A 17,826-nucleotide genomic window follows, 5' to 3' on the forward strand; every position below is an offset into this window, starting at 1 on the left:
GATGAGTTGTCTGGGGCAACGGTCTTTACAAAACTAGACTTGCGATCCGGATATCATCAGATAAGAATGCGTACTGAGGATGTTCATAAGACGGCTTTTAAAACCCACAATGGTCATTATGAATTCCTTGTTATGCCATTTGGTCTAACAAATGCCCCTTCTACATTTCAATCTACTATGAATAAGATTTTCCATGATTATCTTAGAAAATTTTTGGTGGTTTTCTTTGATGATATTTTGATCTATAGTAGCAGTCTAACACAACATGAGGAGCATTTGCGTATCATTTTACAGTGCTTACAGCAGCATACTTTGTTTGCTAAACTGTCTAAGTGTAGTTTTGCTCAAGACTCTATTGATTATTTGGGGCATATTATCACTGCTAAGGGAGTTGAACCAGATCAATCCAAAATCCAGGCCATGATATAATGGCCAACTCCAGTTAATCAGAAGCAACTTAGAGGCTTCCTTGGTCTTACAGGCTACTACAGAAGATTCATCAAAGGTTATGCATCCATTGCATCCCCATTGACGGATCTCTTGAAGAAAGAGGGTGATTTTAAATGGGAAGAACAAGCTGAGTCTGCTTTTCAGACACTGAAGACTACTATGATCCAAGCACCTGTTTTGGCGTTACCGGATTTTACTCTACCATTCACATTAGAGACAGATGCTTCTGGGAAGGGTATAGGAGCTGTTCTCTTACAACAAGGCCATCCTATTGCCTTTTTCAGCAGGAAAATGTGCCCTAGAATGCAAGCAGCTTCTACCTATATTAGGGAGCTTTTTGCAATCACCTCTGCTATCTCAAAATGGAGGCAATACTTGTTAGGGAGCCAGTTCACCATTTGTACTGATCAGAAGAGTTTAAAGGCTTTAATGGATCAAGTAATACAAACTCCGGAGCAACAACACTATTTGGTGAAACGCTTGGGTTATAAATATGTTATCACATACAAACCTGGGAGAGAAAATGCCACTGCAGATGCTTTGTGTCCCTGATCATAGTACACATCCGGGTTCTTTCATGGCATTATCAATACAGCAACTTGACATTTTGGATCAACTAGTTCAAGAGCATGCCTCTGATCCCGCTATTCAACAACTAATGCAATCAGTACAGGCTAATTTTTAGCGTTATCCTCAATGGACTGTAAGAAACAATTTGCTATACTTCAAAGACAAGCTGTTTTTGGGAAAATCTTCAGTTTTAAAACAAGATCTGCTCAAGGAATTTCATTCCACTCCTGTAGGAGGTCATGCTGGTATTCAACGAACTTTTCTGAGATTGGGAGCTAATTTTACTTGGAAGGGAATGAAGAAAGATGTTCAACAGTTTGTTAGTCAGTGCATTCAGTGTCAACAACACAAATCTTGCAATACTCCTCCTTTTGGACTACTAGAACCACTTTCTATTCCTAATCAGATTTGGGAAGATGTTAGTCTTGATTTTATCACCAGTCTGCCTCAATCGCGTGGTTTTACAGTCATCTTGGTGGTTGTGGACAGATTGACGAAAGCTGCACATTTTGGTCCATTGCCATCTCATTTTAATGCTCATAAAGTTGCTGAGTTGTTCATGGCTATGGTATGCAGGCATCATGGTTTACCAAGATCTATTGTGAGTGACAGAGATCCTGTTTTTCTTAGTAAGTTTTGGCAGCAACTGTTCAAGTTACAAGGGACACAGTTGAGGATGAGTTCTTCATACCATCCACAAACAGATGGCCAAACAGAGGTTGTGAATAGATGTTTACAACAATATCTCAGAAGTTTTGTAGCAGATCAGCCTCATCAATGGACCCAATTCTTGTATCTTGCCGAGTTTCACTATAACACTGCATTTCACTCTTCTATTGGAATGACTCCTTTTCAAGTTGTTTTTGGGAGAGCTCCTCCCTCCATTCCAGTTTATTGCAGAGGGACTAGCAGTCTGGAGTTATTGGATCAGGATTTGGGCACTAGAGAAGACATTCTACAACGGCTTAAAACTCATTTGAGCAAGAGCCAAGCTACAATGAAGAGGCAAGCTGACAAACACAGGACAGAATTACAGTTACAAGTGGGTGATTTGGTGTTAATCAAGCTTGAACCTTATAGGCAGACTACTGTTGCCAATAGATCTTCCAATAAGCTGGCTCCAAAATTTTTTGGTCCATTTCCTGTTGACCAGCGAATTAATTCCGTGGCTTACAAAATCACATTACCAGAGCATTCCAAAATACATCTGGTGTTTCATGTTTCAGTTCTTAAACCTTTCAGAGGGGATCACACTGACCTCCTTCAGCCCCTCCCTTTACCTGCTGCAAATGTTGACAATTCTCCTCAATTTGAACCCTTGGCTGTGATAGCAGATAGAAGGATTCTCAGACAAGGAGTATGGGTCCCTCAAGTTTTGATTCAATGGGAAAACTTACCCTTGTAAGAGGCTTCTTGGGAGGATGCACAGGAATTTCATACTCTCTACCCAGCATTCCACCTTGAGGACAAGGTGTCTTTTGAAGACATAAGGGATGATACCAGCTCAAATAGGGAGGTGTCATCAACAGATGGCACTAATATAACTGGTAGACATAGGAGACCAGCCAAGAAGCCAGCCTGGCATCAAGAATATAAAATGTGAAAAGAAGGACTTAAATGTAATACTAAGAAAGTAGAATAATGGATAACAGAATTGGTTATGTACTTGTATAAATACATTTGATCAATAAAAAGGAAGATAGGTCGGAAGTTGAGAAGTTTCTCATATTTTTCTTTCTTCTTCTTTTACTCTGTTTTCTTTTCTCAAGTTCTTCTTTATTTCCCCATTTTTCTTTCTTTGTGACCCATCAGAGTCACAGACCCGTTGAGCTTGGGTGACAGATTATGCATGGGATCAAATCTTACCCAATGAGATAAAACGGAAACCAAGATGAGGCCACCCCAAATGATGGGAATGATGGAAATATTCTTAAAAACACGTTATTTTGTAAAGAAGCTTAATAAATAATGGAGAGCCAGAGTAGTACCCCTTTTTATTATCGTGAACACAATTGATAGATGAGAGTGTAGAGACGATCAGTGGCATGAGGCAGAAGACGTTAACAAACATGTTGTGTCCTGTGTTTTCACTTTATCACCTACTCTGAAAGATTCCTTCTATACCCAAGTGGAGCTAGCTAGAATTTGGTAAATTGTCTCCTTTCGTGAAATTGAAATGCCCTAAATACACGGCAAAGACCAAGCCAACAAGAACGTTTTATAGAAACTGACGATGCTCTAAATGCTTTGTATAGACCAAGAAACATGGTCATAAAAATCCGGAATCGGATTGGTGAATTGGCCGATATCGATCCCGATTTCCACTGTTATAATTCATCTTGAATTGACCGATTCATGGTCCGATTCCTCAACTCCTAAACCCATTTGATTTTCATCATAAAGATTCCCGATTCCTGAACTGATCCAGGCCGATTCTGATTCGGATCGAAATCCTCTCTGACCGATTCCAAGTTTTAAAACCTTGTCAAGAAACAAGAAATGTTGCAAGATGGATAATGACGATAGACTCAAACTCAATCAGTGATAGCAATGGCAAGGAGCAGCCACGAAGGATAACAGGTAGAGGGAGAGGTAGAGGTTGTGTGTGTGTGTATGTGTGTTTTATCATCTAAATTTGTTGTAATTTCCTTGGTCAACTAGTATGATATATTGGAAATGGGGTTGAGTCCCTGTTTGGCTTGGCTGCCTACCACACGTTAGCATAAGGAGAGAAATAGACACTGGAGGAGCCATCGTATGCCATTTATTTTCTTATTGGAAGTCATTGAAAGGGGAAAAGAATGTTGTCAAGCTGTGTAGCATATGCTACCGCCTACCTATGTCTATCTCTCTCCTCCCTCATATGAAATAATATATATGCCCCTATTGTGAGAGGAGAGAAATGGACGCAGGAAGGCACTAGTATATGCTACGCAGCCAGATATGAAACACAATCCTTAATTGAAATTAGTAATAGCTGACGAGAAACATATGCCTACATATAACCACATTCTAATTTTACCACTAGTTTTACCTAAAAAATTTTGATGTATCTAATCTCAAATGTATTTTCTTGGTAATCTAATCTCATTGTATTCCTTTTGAGAAAAGGTGTTGATTTTCGTATAGCGTTTCACATCACATAAGTAAGAAGGAATCAAGCTACTCCCCAAAAATGCCCTCTATAGGTTATGCCAAAATCCTTCAATTTGAGATCAAACTACAAAGTAGGCCAAAATTGAGGTATCAAGCCACATTCTAATATCACCACTACAATGGTGGAATGGAGCAAGGGCCACTCCAGTCCAATAAACTTTGTTTCCTTCTATACATAATTGTCAATAAAGAGTATGCTCCTACACGAGACTCCCGCTATTGTAGGGTTTGAGAAGGGCAAATGTGCAGAGTCTTATCCCTACTTTGTAAAAGATGTTGCTTTCAATTTCAAACCCGAAACTATAAGTTTGCAATACCACAACTTGACCATTGTATCATTATGGCATAGTATATAAAAGTTTGAAATTGATACTCAAGAAGATGAAGAGGAATTAATGAATACAAAAGACATAGGAAAAATGTTATTAAATATAAGGGGTGTTGTTCTTTGTACCGTAATGCAAGCTGCACATAGGCACATGGGGATGGGCACAATGACCACCCTACCCCCCTGAGTGGCAGGCTCATGTGCCTAGACGAAGCCTGCACTGTGGCACAGAGAACATTCTCCCTAAATATAAAGTATAAAATTTCACACTTGATTAATTTGTGTCTAACTCATTAAATATTTTTTTCATTTTTTTTTTTTTTTGCTTCCAAACATAGCCTGACAATGCTTACCCCTTCTGATAAAAAAAAAGGTTGCCTGATCACATTCCCTACCCTTACAGACAAGGTATTTGAAAGAGGGAGGAGGGAAATAACTGAGTTCGGTTCCTTTGCGCATACCAACAGGTGAACGTACATGTGAGAACCAACCACTTATCCTATTTTTAGCATTTACAAAGAGAGGAGGGGCTTTTATGAAAACAAAATTAAAATGTAATTGACTCTAAGACGTAAGTTCACCTGTTGGAAAATGCAGTTGATCCATTCTCAAAATAACCTTTCTGCCCCTCTTGTTGGATGCCTTTGTGCTTCCCTTCATTTGCCTCTGCGCTGGTGCAGACAACGTTCTTTCCTAAACATAAAATCCATGGATTTCTTGATTTGTTTATAGGCAAAAAGAAGTACGGACTGTCAACGTGTACTTTCAATAAAGCACCATTCCACATGTTGAGCTCCCAGGCCTTCATTGGCAGATGAGGACGCTGGAGAGGATTAAAATCCCCTGAATAGTGTATCTTTTGGCGACATGCATGAGCAGTGCTCTACAAGCAGAGCATGGGAATTAACAAAGGATCTGAGTTCATTCCAGAATCCAGAAAGGGGAAAAATAAATCCACCAAAATTGATGGAATATGTCCTCAAAAAATTTAATCTTTAACCAAAATCATTAAGCTCACTCAATTTTTATTTTAGTTTTTTTTTTAAAAAAAAAAATCCTATCCCTCATTATTTTCCCAGCTTAAATATCACTTCTATCAGAGTTATATAGATTAACTAATAAGATGGATTCCCATGAATTACCTTATTGGTTGTGCTGGGCTGTGTGAATATATACATAATGTTGAGGAGAAATTTGAGGATAGATAAACTTTTTACGAAAGACGTGAATCTAGAGTTAATATATATGTACATAATGTTGAGGAGAAATTTGAGGAAAGATATACCTTTTACCAAAGACGTGAATCTAGAGTTATCTTCACACTCTTTCTTCCCAACTGAAACCCAGACCTCCCTCAGTTCACAAAAACAAATGGAGATCCACCTTACGGTCTCACCTGTGATCCATTGTATCCTTCAATGGCTACACATAGTAAATCATGCCAACTTCAATGAGGCTAATGTGAGGAATGTTCAGAGCCACAGCAGGGCCCCTGCAGTTTTTCCGGAGGAATGAATACCCTATGTCAATCACCAGCTTTTTCAGGAATGATGATGACCTACGGGCCTTCACATAGGAATGCCCCATTATGTATGCAACACCTGCTTCCTTTGCCTGGATCAAATCCAACAACTCTTCCCTCACTGAAGGATCCATACCTGGGTTTGGTGGCAACTGGAACCTCACTTGACGCCTCGTGACATGTGGATTCTCATCCTCATATGCAGTTCTCAAGCTTTGAAGGGTTGCTGATTTGCTGCTTTGAATGGTGGTGCTCAAACCATAGTCCTCCTCTTGCTCAGAGATAACCAAACTCAAGGTCGACTGGAGAGATCTCGTGCTTATGACAGCCATCCTCCCATCCAATGATGAACTCTCAGAACTAGATAATTGCGGTTCCACAGCCTCCATCTGGATGAATTCTGCAATGCTCTGGATGAGATGGTTCTCAAAATCTCCATCATCCCGCGGGATGTCCTTGTACCCATACCTCACAATGCACCGGTACATCCTGTAGGGTCTTGGACAGATCCTACCAATGAGGTAGCGTTCTTCTGGCGAAACATAAGGAACTGGGACTGATTTCACACAGACAAATACCAAGACCTGGTGAAATGCAGGAAGGTTGGTGACAAAATGGGAGAAAATTGCAGGAACTCCGGTTGCCAATTCTGAGTAGATAAGCCCTATGCCTGGCACACGGACAATACCGAGGCTAGGGCCCAGGCCTAGTAGCCATTTCAGAGAAACCTTATTGTGAAGATCAAAGTTGTACTTTTTGCGAGTCCCATAGTACCAAACAAACATGACAACCATAAAGATGCTTGAGAGAGCAAGAGGAACCCATCCTCCCTGGGGTACTTTTATGAATGATGCTGAGAGATAAACACCCTCAATACACCCAAAGACAAGGAGGAATGCAGCAGCCAGCAGAACATTTCTCCGCCACACGAAGATTATGACAAGTGCCATAAGACATGTTGTAACGAACATCACAGTCATGCATGCAATGCCTGGATAACAAAAGACAATCGAGAATCTGCAGTAAGGAAATATACTAATAAAAATAAAATAAAAAAGAGGTTGAGAAAATATAAAGAGTGGAGATGGAAACCTATCCCCCTGCTCCTATGTCATGTATATAGTGAAAATCCTGTGGCTGGGAATCCACAAATTGATAGGTCCCACAATGAATTTGTTTTCACTACAATTGACTCATATGATCATTCCAGTTCATCTAATTTAATAAATTACCAGATATATGAAGTTGAGGACACTTGAAACAAGAATTGGAATGCTTCTGATTGGTAGACATCCCAAGCAGGAACCCACCAATTGATGGTTCCCACAGTGACATTTTTTGGGCTATAATTGACTCAAATGATGAAATGGTACTCAAATGTCTGACAAGCACATGGATCAGGACCAGTAAATTAGGTGTCCTCGGTAATTGGTTAACCAACCACCCTGGTCTGGTCTGCTAGTTGAAGAGGAGAGATGCCAGAAGAATGAACTTTCTCATCCTTCTAGGTGCATGCCCCTGAACAGTAATAAGCTGCTGCTCTAGAATGGACTTACCATAAGCATTTCCAATCAAAGTTGTATCTTGGAATCCGATGGTTATAGCAAGACAAAGGACCATGAGGATCCAATTTATCTCTGGAATGTAGATCTGCCCATATATATGTTTAGAGGTGTGGACGACCTTGACTCGGGGAAAGCAACCAAGGGCATGGCATTGTTTGATAATGGAAAAAGTAGCCGTGATGACTGCCTGACTCCCAACAATGGCTGCAAGCGTAGCGATCACAAAGACAGGCCAAAATATACTAACTGCAGAAAGAGCAAGGATTGATAGCAGACACAGATCAACATTGCATCAAGAACATGATGTTTGTACTTTGTACAGATTCAACTGATAACAAAAGGCAGCAGAGCCAAATTCACGGGGAAGAAACTGACCTGGGATCGAGTCGTAGAAACCTCGAGGAATTGAAGAGAGGTTTTTAGAGAGAAAAGCAGCTTGCCCCATGTATTGCACTATCAAAGAGGGATACACAACAAGGGCAAAAGCAATCTGCAAAAGCAATGGTAATAATAAGATTGCACTCAGAAATATATAGGAACATATATATAAAAAACATAGTGGACCCTGTAAACAAAGCACAGATGAACCACAATGGAGATTTGCACTAAGAATTGAGTCAGTTGGGTTAGAATAAGCACTTGTCACAAATAAAAACTTGTCTTTCCTTCTACCTTGATTACCAAAGGTTTTCAGATACCTTGACATCAGTGCATCATATTACATTAGGATAGTTTCTGCAGCCAAGCAAATCAAACACATGTACTGCAGATATGCTCTTATAATCTAGCATACTGCATGTTTCCTTGCATAAATAAATAGAGGCCAAAGTTAGACCTACCCTGATTGAAAAGGCAGTGAAGTGACCCAGATCAGCGAACATAGCTTCAGTACCTGGTGGGACCATTCAAAAGTTCAGCCACATTTTTATGAGTCTTAGAAGATGCATGAATGATTACAGTTTCTTCACTCAACTCTGATGTAGCTGTACTTGGATCCCAGATCAAACATACCTGTGATTGAAAGGAGAATACCTCCAAGAGAAATCCATCCATCTTTTCCCGTCTCTCTAAAGAACTTAATGATGTAATACGGAGAAATTGCAGACAAAATCCTTGGGTTCCAATGTATTGTGTTGTATAAGCCAATGGAAAAAATTGATATTAACCAGATAATGACAATAGGCGCAAACATAAAAGCGACTTTGTGGGTGCCACAATGCTGAAGAGCAAACAAGCCCACCAATATGATACAAGCAATCAATATCATCTCACCTGAATGGATTCACATCATTAATCATTAGAAGACAATATTAGGCGTACTGAGTTAAACTTGTAGAGAAGAGATGGTGAAACAGATAAGTAAAGAGCTGGGCAAAACTACTCACTATCAGTTAGTTTTCGTTCGGTAGCTTGCAGCCCAGACACTGACGATAGAACTGCAAGTAGTAAACACTTTCAAGGTTCAGTGTCTAAAAAGGACAACAAATATTTCAATACTATTGAAATTCTATTGAACTCTCTGTAAAGATGGCAAACGTGTGTTGATTAAATTAGAAGTCACAGAAAGAAGCTATGTTGACTGGAAACTAAGATCAATAGGACATCAAGTTAAAATTAATGCACTGGCCACCTGAAAACCAGATACATGATTTTCCATTTTTTTTTTTGACGGAACATGATTTTCCATTTTGGCACACAATGGTCGACAATACCCAACAGCATATGCACTGAACAAGAAATTGATAGTCCTAAAAGGCACTGCATTAAAAGGATCTGGTCCCATATATATATATATATATATATTTTTTTTTTTTTTTTGGGGGGGGGGTGTTGAGAAGGCCCCCATCTAAATCAGCTTGAACAGACAAGTATTGACCATCTGATCTATGTATTTTTCTTCAGAGCTTCTGTCACTCCATTAAACATTTTTTGACCATCTGATCAAGTTATCTTATGGTCTCTCCTACAGTAGTCCTAAGCCTATTATCATGAAATTATTGACACGTAATTATGGCCCAAGACAATAGTTTGAAATCTCAGTTGAAACTACCGCGATTTTGAGAAATATTTCTGTTTCAACAAAGATCGAAATGAAACGGAGTGTGACTCACTAGGAATGAAGGGTTTTGACCGAAATTTCAGCATTTCGGCTAAAATTTTGGTTTCAACTCACTTTTGATATAAAAGCACTGTTTCGATCGAAATTTCGGTTTCGTTTGTTAAGAGGGGGAAAACTCCAAAAAAATCCCAGATTTGGTATTTTTGACCAAATCACCTGCATCTCTTGGTGGAACAATGTGTTGGGGACTACTACAACGCATCTACAATAACGATTTGCCGCATTTGAGCAAGGTTTTGAGCCTTCCCAGAACCCTACGTGGTATTGACCTGGAATTGAAGGAACGGTTTCGCAGTGTGTCTTAATTTTGGTTGTACACTTGACTACTTATAACACTTGTACACTAGTATTTGTAATTGTAATACTTCGAAATTGTGTAAAATTAAATGGTTTTTTCTTCATTCCTAATGTATATTTTTGTTTTTATTGAATTTTGTGTGTTCTAATACTAAATTATGTGTAGAATAGGCTATAATTTGATAAAGTATACAGCAACGTATGGCATACACTACCAACCTAGAGTATGAAACCAAAATACCATTTTTAGTGTGTGTTTTTAACAATCTAAAAAGGTTTCAATATGTTTAGAAATGCTTAACTAGGATTTCCTAAAGTTTCGGGCCAAAATATGGCTATTTGACCATCGAAAATGATCAAATGAAATAGCTAGTCAAAACATGCAGAGTTTCGATCAAATTTTGGTTGAAACTCAAAATGTTTCGGGTCAAAACCAAAATCTCAAATGTTGCCACAGACCAGTCTGCCAGTCCTGTAACTCCAGCCAAAGATATTTAAGTAGTTGGTACCACTGAATGTTGATCCAAATCTTTCGATTACTGAATAGCTTTTGATAGGCCAAAACTTAGACCAAGGGACAACCATAAGTCATAACCGTTTGATCAACATGCTAAAGGAAAACTCACTAACAGGATCCATGTGAAAGGGACTATATATGTTTGGCTTTTCTTCTACTGTTCAATGTACACTTTTGTATCCTAGCTAAAGCATTAGCTATTATCTATTGGAGATCATATTCAATCTGAAACCGTAGTAGGTAAACTTGAAGGGGAAAGAGAAATCACCTTGGGCTTTGTTGAATTACTATGTGATGATTTTATTGAGAAAGACCGTAGTCAAAGTAGCTGTCAAATTATCAAGTGACGTTGCCTAGGAAAAGCAATACAAACTCTATGTTTTCCATTGCGCAAGTCTAGAGTTTAAAAAATCCGAATCATATAAAATATCAGAATATCCAAAAAAAATAAAAAATTTATTACCTGATATTGCTGGGGTAAGGACACCATCACCTATAACCATGCATGCTCCAAATAATACCACCAGAAGTAGAGCTGTCCTGAGCCTTTTATGCTTCTCAAGAAATCGCTTCAATGGGGAGGAGGCTACAGCTTGTGACGAGGGCCCATATTTGTATGCAGAAAGCTCCTCATCAGCAGCTTGCTGATTAGGAAGTAAATTAAACTTTGCATGCCTGCAAAGAAGTGAGTAAAGAGCAAATGTTCCACCTGATTATAGAAAGATCGTTAGATTGAAAAGAGGTTTTAATCAAAACAAGAAGACAAATTTGGAGGCATCCAGTCATAACACACCTTCCCCATTGTCATCAGCACTCAAGAGGATGAAGACATACTTGATCAAGGGGATCAAAGTAAGGGTCCAGAAAATCAACGAAAATGCACCGAATATTGCATCTTCATTCTGGTGATTTTGCAACTTTCCAACAAAGGTGCTTTTATAAACATAGAGAGGTGAAGTGCTCAAGTCCCCGTAGACCACACCGAAGCTTTGGTATGCTAATATCAAATTCCTGGAGATGTACCTCCACGAGAACTGTATGACCACCAAAAGAAGAATCTTTATTTAGTTCCAAGATAAAACAAAAGATAGTCCCCTGTTCCATAGCACAGGAAACAGGGGATTTGCCAACAATAACAACAATAATAATAATACTAAGAGTAGCAGTAGTAATGAAGGTAAAACTACCAAGTACAATTTAGTACAATTTTTTCGATAATGCTTATAATAATGAAATAAAAGGAAGAAAGGTGCACAACAAAGGGGTGAATAATAACTGATAAACCAGATATCATTTAATTTAGGGAAGTCAAATTGCTTGGGCAAAGCTGGAAAAGGGCTAACTTTGAGTGGGTCAAACAACAGAGCAGCAAAAGTTGACAAATTTCACAATTGAGATTTTGCCACCAAACTGCCGTAGATGAGAAAGTTCCATCAAGATGAACTTACGCTGGAAAACGCTATGAAACGAATAGATTAGTTAATACGGATTTAGATTATTCAAATCATTACATTGAAAATTCATTTCTCTCGTTCTTCAATCGATGGTGGGATAAACTGATTTCATTCTCATTCGGTTTTCCTTTTTGCTTTTATTTTCTTCTGCAACTCCAACCACCACTCCCCCCCCCCCCCACAACCCAAAAAAAAAAAAAAAAAAAAGTATCTTTAGGATCATCCTAAAGAAACAGTGATAGCAATAACCTAACCGGAAGAAACAATTTCTTCAGAATACTGGAAATGAATAAATGAAGTTCGAAACTTAAATGGATGAAAGAGACAGAGATTATTAGTCTTAAGAGAGTAATAAAAAAGAAAGCAAGGCAAGCTGTCAGAGCGTTTGTGCTGATCTCCAATACGATTTTTCATTCTTATTGCTTCTTGATGAATGTTACAAATTCATTCAATTCAGGCTCACAAGTCAAAACGATAGTCAAAGGGAACAACAAAGAAGAGATAGAATCAAGAAGAAGATGGAAACAGGCGATTAATGAAAAAAGTACAAACAAAATCAGAACAAAAAAAAAAAAAAAAAAGAAAGAAGAAGAAAAGTGGGGAGGATATAAAATCCTAACCTGAGAAGGAGTTCGAGGGGTCGAAGTTCCAGCTTCGGAATCCATGGCCCGTATGTACTAACTAATCGGTGATCCCCGAGTCCTCTATAAGTTTATTATGTATATAATTTATAAGGAAAATGCTATTTTCTATGTACCATTAAGTATCATCCATCTCTCTCTTCTCTCTAGAGCTCTTTCTGTAAGGTAAGTGCGGGACGATAGCCATGAAGCCTCTTGAAGACAAATCTAATCTAATCTAATCTAATCTAATCAGTAATCATTTCCTTGGGGTGAAAGAGGCGGACACGAGTTGACCTTTACGATTTGGCTTCCTCATTCCTTCGCTTCTTCCTGCGAGGCATGCGGGAAGGGAATCCTTTCTCTAATGGAACCTCTAAAAAGAACTCGATTCTTCGATTGGGCTTTGGAGTCTTTCACTTAAACACGTTCCCTAATAATTACTATCAACACACACACACTCGTAGTCCTAGTCCTATCCTATGATCGTATCCCGAATTCTCGATCGGACTCAAACCCCACACACACACGCACTCTTCTCTCTCCTCCTCCCACTCACACCCTCCATTCACCACCACCACCACTGACTTATTGGAGGCGCGGGGAGATTCTTGTATTTAGCTTAAGTACCAGATAATTCCAGATTTAAAAGTTTTTATATGTATTTGACGTCGAGAGTACATCTAACAGAGGGGTCGAAAATGTTTATTCTACCTCTGCTCGAACAGATTGTCCGAGGTGGGATCTACGTCGGTTTCACTTCCCTCTATTAGATGTAATTGATGTAAAATACGGATAAACAAATTGAGAGGATATAAATTCAAGTTTCGCTTCCTTAGTTAAGTTAGGATCTTAATTGTAAATTTGTCATTTAAATGTCAATTCTCACACGGGATGGACACGTGTTTTTATTCTTCTTTGTTTTTAAATTTTCTCTGAGCCAGCATAAAGAATCCAGTGACCCGTCGTCCAATTATATCATATAAATATGGACAGGTACAGCCATGAAACCTGCTGACGGGCCCAGCTTTGGTAAAAGCTTTTATCAAAATGATTCTCCAAAGTCCAATCCATTGGAGGAGGAGTAGTGGAGGAGAGGTACAGAAAAACCAGATCTATCACTATCTACTCTACTCTCTACTTATGAATCAGTTCAATGCCATTGCCACGTAAGGAATGAGAAGAAAACGCTAACCCTGATTATGTCAACATGGGAGGGGCTCTGGCCCAAACAGTAGTAGTTACTTGCAGGGCAGGAGTCGTCGATTTCCAGTCAAAACAAAGATTATTCCGATCGTCCTCCAAGTGACGGACCCAGCTGGCTTTGCTTTGGTAACTCACAACTCACAAGCCGCTCCTCCCATTCAGAATTCGAATAGACACGACAGTACGTCACGCTTCAGATCGAACATATATAGATTCGATTTCACAGAAAGCCCATGGAAGTTGGAACGGCCAGATCATCAACTGTTACAATGGACTATGGAGTGTTTGTTCATCATGTTTTTTAAAAAAAAAAAAAAAAAAAAAACACGGACTATATATGGAGTGACTGAGAGGCCAATTATTCTCATCCATTTGCTGATTTGCAGAGTTGCAGATAGATATGAGGGCTGGGCTGCTGACATGTTATGAAATCGGAATTGAGAATCGGTCACTGTTGATTCTGATCCGATGCGAATCTGAGTCAGGTTGAAATCGGTCTCGAAAAACGTACGGTTGGATCAGACCAACCAATTCTGATTTCCCTGGATTCACTGCGATGGGAAAAAGGCTAGCTACCAAACCAATTGGGAGCCTGAAGTAAGCATCTACAGATAGGGCTGTCCAATACCGTGCACGCATACATGCATCTAGTGGTCCTTGTAATTGATAGCCACCCCATTTTATATTTTATATTTTATAGAGGGCGGTGGGAGAGGTGGAGGGATGATATTCGGTGTTGATAATATTATTTCATTTGGGACCGGGTGCATCTTGTTGTAACCCATAGTTGTTGTGATGTTTTTGATCATCCCGTTCCGAACCTGCAGGGTCCATAAGCTACTCGGTTGATTAGGAGGGGTTGTAATAACAATTACCATTGGAAATGTGAGGTTGGACTCGAACTTGTGAGACCCAAGCCCAGACTTGCTATGACTAAGACACACACCTGAGCAACTCAATTGTCTGCAACTAGTGAATAGAGAAGTTGTAGTTTTCTATTGATTTTTATTTTTATTTTTTTTGTATTGGTAGTTTCATATTGGTTGTCTTTTGTCTTATATCTAAAAAATTTATCAAGGTTTTCAAAATATTTTGAAAATGACTTACTATTATATTATTGTCAAAGTTATCATCATTTTTTTAGTGTGTATGTGAAATGAAAAGATTCCCTCCGGGCATCAAGAGAGATGCGTATTAATTAATTAAAAAAGGCACAAAAATAAGGTGACAACATTTTTTTCCAATCAACTATAGTTACAACAAGATTTTCCTATCTCTAACTTAGATTATGTCAACAAAAATTAGTTTAATTACTTAAAGATAAGAAAGAAAAATGATCTTCTAAAAATTATAAAATAAAAAAAAAGAAAAAAAAAAAGAAAAAGAAGAAGATTTATCTGATATTCAAAATAGTGTGTACCTGTGTCACTGTGTGGACACAATTTTGCACACTTAATTAGTCCGAATACAAAATGAAGTGCAAATTACCAAACTATACTAGCTAACAGTTCTTTTCTGCAAGTGAATTGATGATCGAATTAGTTGTTGTAATTGTTGGATAGATTGCTTTTATAAACTAAGAAATGACCAAATGGATTACTAAACTTGCAAGGTCAGGTCCAGGATCAAGGCGTTGTACGTGACATATATTAATCCAAGATTCATTATAATTGATTTTTGTTGAGATAAGAAGCCATTGCCTGCCTAGAATTGGGCTTGTTGGTCAGTCAGTTAGTCCCAACTCCCAAGTGTTGGGCCAATTTTGGGCTCGCAATTAAGGCCCAATATGTATATGGGCCAAGTTTGAGAAATGTAAACCCTTTGATACCAGTCGAGCTTAAAGTGATCTCTTGGACTCACAGCAGCATTGCCCCTTGCCCTACAAAGTACAACCGCCACCCCTCCGGGTTCCAAGTTGCACCCCGACCAATTCCATATAAAAAGTTGGCAATTGGAGGGGGGGGGGGGGGAGGAGTAGGTTTGGGTAATGGACTTACCACACCTTGTAGCATATCAAATTTTATCTATCTTTAATTAGTTACGTAGGATCCACCGACCTCTAGTCCTATATGTAAAAATTTATGTATGGTACAAATTGATTCATAAAATAGAAATTTATATAATCATTGTCTAACATGTGTAAGTAATTCCAAAACAATATAATTTGAGGGAAAACAATACCTACTTCGTCGCGTGGCTCTTGCTCCTAGACACAAAAGCACGTGAAATTACTGTCCATTTTCTCTTGAATCAAAAGTCTCATTCGTGTTGATACCCTTGTAAGCACTCTCATTGGCCCCTATGAGGGTGCACTTGCCACACGACCAAGTAGTGATCTCTTGCCTTTAAATTTAATATCACTTTGATTTGAAAAGGGATATAAAGAATATACATACTAAAAATATATGAAAAAAAGAACTATATATATCTGGAAGTGTGCACACTGTGCCAAGACATAACAAGGGGAAGGGGGGGGGGGGGGAAGGGGGGAATGACCACCTTGCCCCTTGTAAGGTGGAAATGTTGCCCCCTATTTTGCTGATGCTTTTGCGTGTGCTTCCATTGGTCACCCTCCCGAACAAAGAATGCATTCCCAAAAATATATTATCAAATATGATAAGAGTTTAAGGATTACAATTTTTTTTCTTTTATTAAATTAATGCAAAAGATTTTGTGCACAATCGCGAACAAACTATTGGATGGGGACAAAAGCCCTATCGAAATGCCAAACCATTATTTACCAAAACAAAAGAAAAAAACCCCCTTTAATTTACGAATTGTTGATGGGAGGAGGAATATCTCGTGGAATCCCTTCCCCTAAATTAAATGCCACTTCTCTTCCATTGTTTTTACAAACAAACAACCACAACAAAATAAGATAACATGGAACAACTGTTAATTAGTGCAGCTGGGTTGAGGCTAGTGTGATGGAACTTAACCTTTGGGAAGTTTAGAGTTCGAGACCTTGTTCTGCATGTCTTGGATCTTTATCCTCTCGATCTAGTTCCCTGTCTGGCTCAGTTCCCCAATCTCCCTAACAAGGGGGGCGCAATAACCACCCTACCCCTGCCCAAACACTATACCCGGGTGAGGTCCACCAACCCACCCACCCCCCCCCCGCCCGGAGTAAATAATTTTCCCTCTGGTCCTCATCTAATCTAGGATCTCCCACCATCACACTTAAAAAACAAAAACAAAATAAGATAACAATACACTTGTTTCTTCTTTGGGAACTTGTAGTAGTAGGAATAAAACTCTTACAAAAAGCTAACAAATTCTCACAATCACTAGTTTTCAAACTTACAAACCCCTTGACCGGAAAAAAAAAAAAAAAAACCCTTACAAACCCCTAGCATCTTCATGTGGTGATATAATTAATGGGTCATAAAGCTCCTAATTAGGTATTTCGTTTGTACTGCCTGTATTAATCTTATTCTTGTTAATATCGTTAATCCACTCTGAAATTAATTTTGGGCTTCTATCAAACGTGGGCTTTGCTGACGCTGAAGACATGGATTAATCCAAACCCATGCACGTCATCGTCGACTCGAACCCAAGCTAATTAATTAAGAATCGTAACTGATCTAATTCAATCATCCAACAATATATAGTGCTGCCATTGGCTAATATTTAATTATATATATATAATATAATACACAACAACATCATCATCATCATCATCAGCAGCAGCAGGAGGAGGGAGAATACAAATTAATTACAAAGAGAGAGAGCTGGTGGATCAGATCAGCTCACCTCACTCCTCACCAATCACCGAGCCAAATTTCCAAACCCAAATTAAAGGACAGAACACTTACAGAATTTGAGAGAAAACACTGTGGAATATTGTTGAAAGAAGGGTGTGTGGTGTGGTGTGGTGTGGTTGGGGCCTGGGGGAGCAAAAGTGCGAAACAAAAAAAGAGGAAAACAGGAGAAAGACAAAAACAACGTAAACCCGAAACGTGCGAAAACGAAACAAACAAAATGTTGCAAGAAAGAAAAAGAAAAGCTGCATCGATCGATCC

The 17,826-nt window shown here is 38.8% G+C and overlaps 1 protein-coding gene across 1 annotated transcript; it reads right to left on the reverse strand.

The window, feature by feature from the left end:
- Positions 1 to 5,772: 5,772 nt before the first annotated feature.
- LOC122654732 (potassium transporter 4-like) lies at positions 5,773 to 12,731 on the reverse strand. Its single transcript, XM_043848954.1, has 9 exons — positions 12,599 to 12,731; positions 11,318 to 11,558; positions 10,988 to 11,233; positions 8,977 to 9,027; positions 8,603 to 8,863; positions 8,431 to 8,483; positions 7,967 to 8,081; positions 7,583 to 7,837; positions 5,773 to 7,017 (listed from the first exon to the last, which is right to left on the reverse strand). Exons 1-9 carry the CDS (start codon positions 12,641 to 12,643, stop codon positions 5,927 to 5,929), a joined length of 2,358 nt encoding a protein of 785 aa, XP_043704889.1. The 5' UTR covers positions 12,644 to 12,731; the 3' UTR covers positions 5,773 to 5,926.
- Between the last annotated feature and the right edge of the window lie 5,095 nt (positions 12,732 to 17,826).

Source organism: Telopea speciosissima, chromosome 3 (genome assembly GCF_018873765.1).
Source record: "Telopea speciosissima isolate NSW1024214 ecotype Mountain lineage chromosome 3, Tspe_v1, whole genome shotgun sequence".
Taxonomy (NCBI): Eukaryota; Viridiplantae; Streptophyta; class Magnoliopsida; order Proteales; family Proteaceae; genus Telopea; species Telopea speciosissima.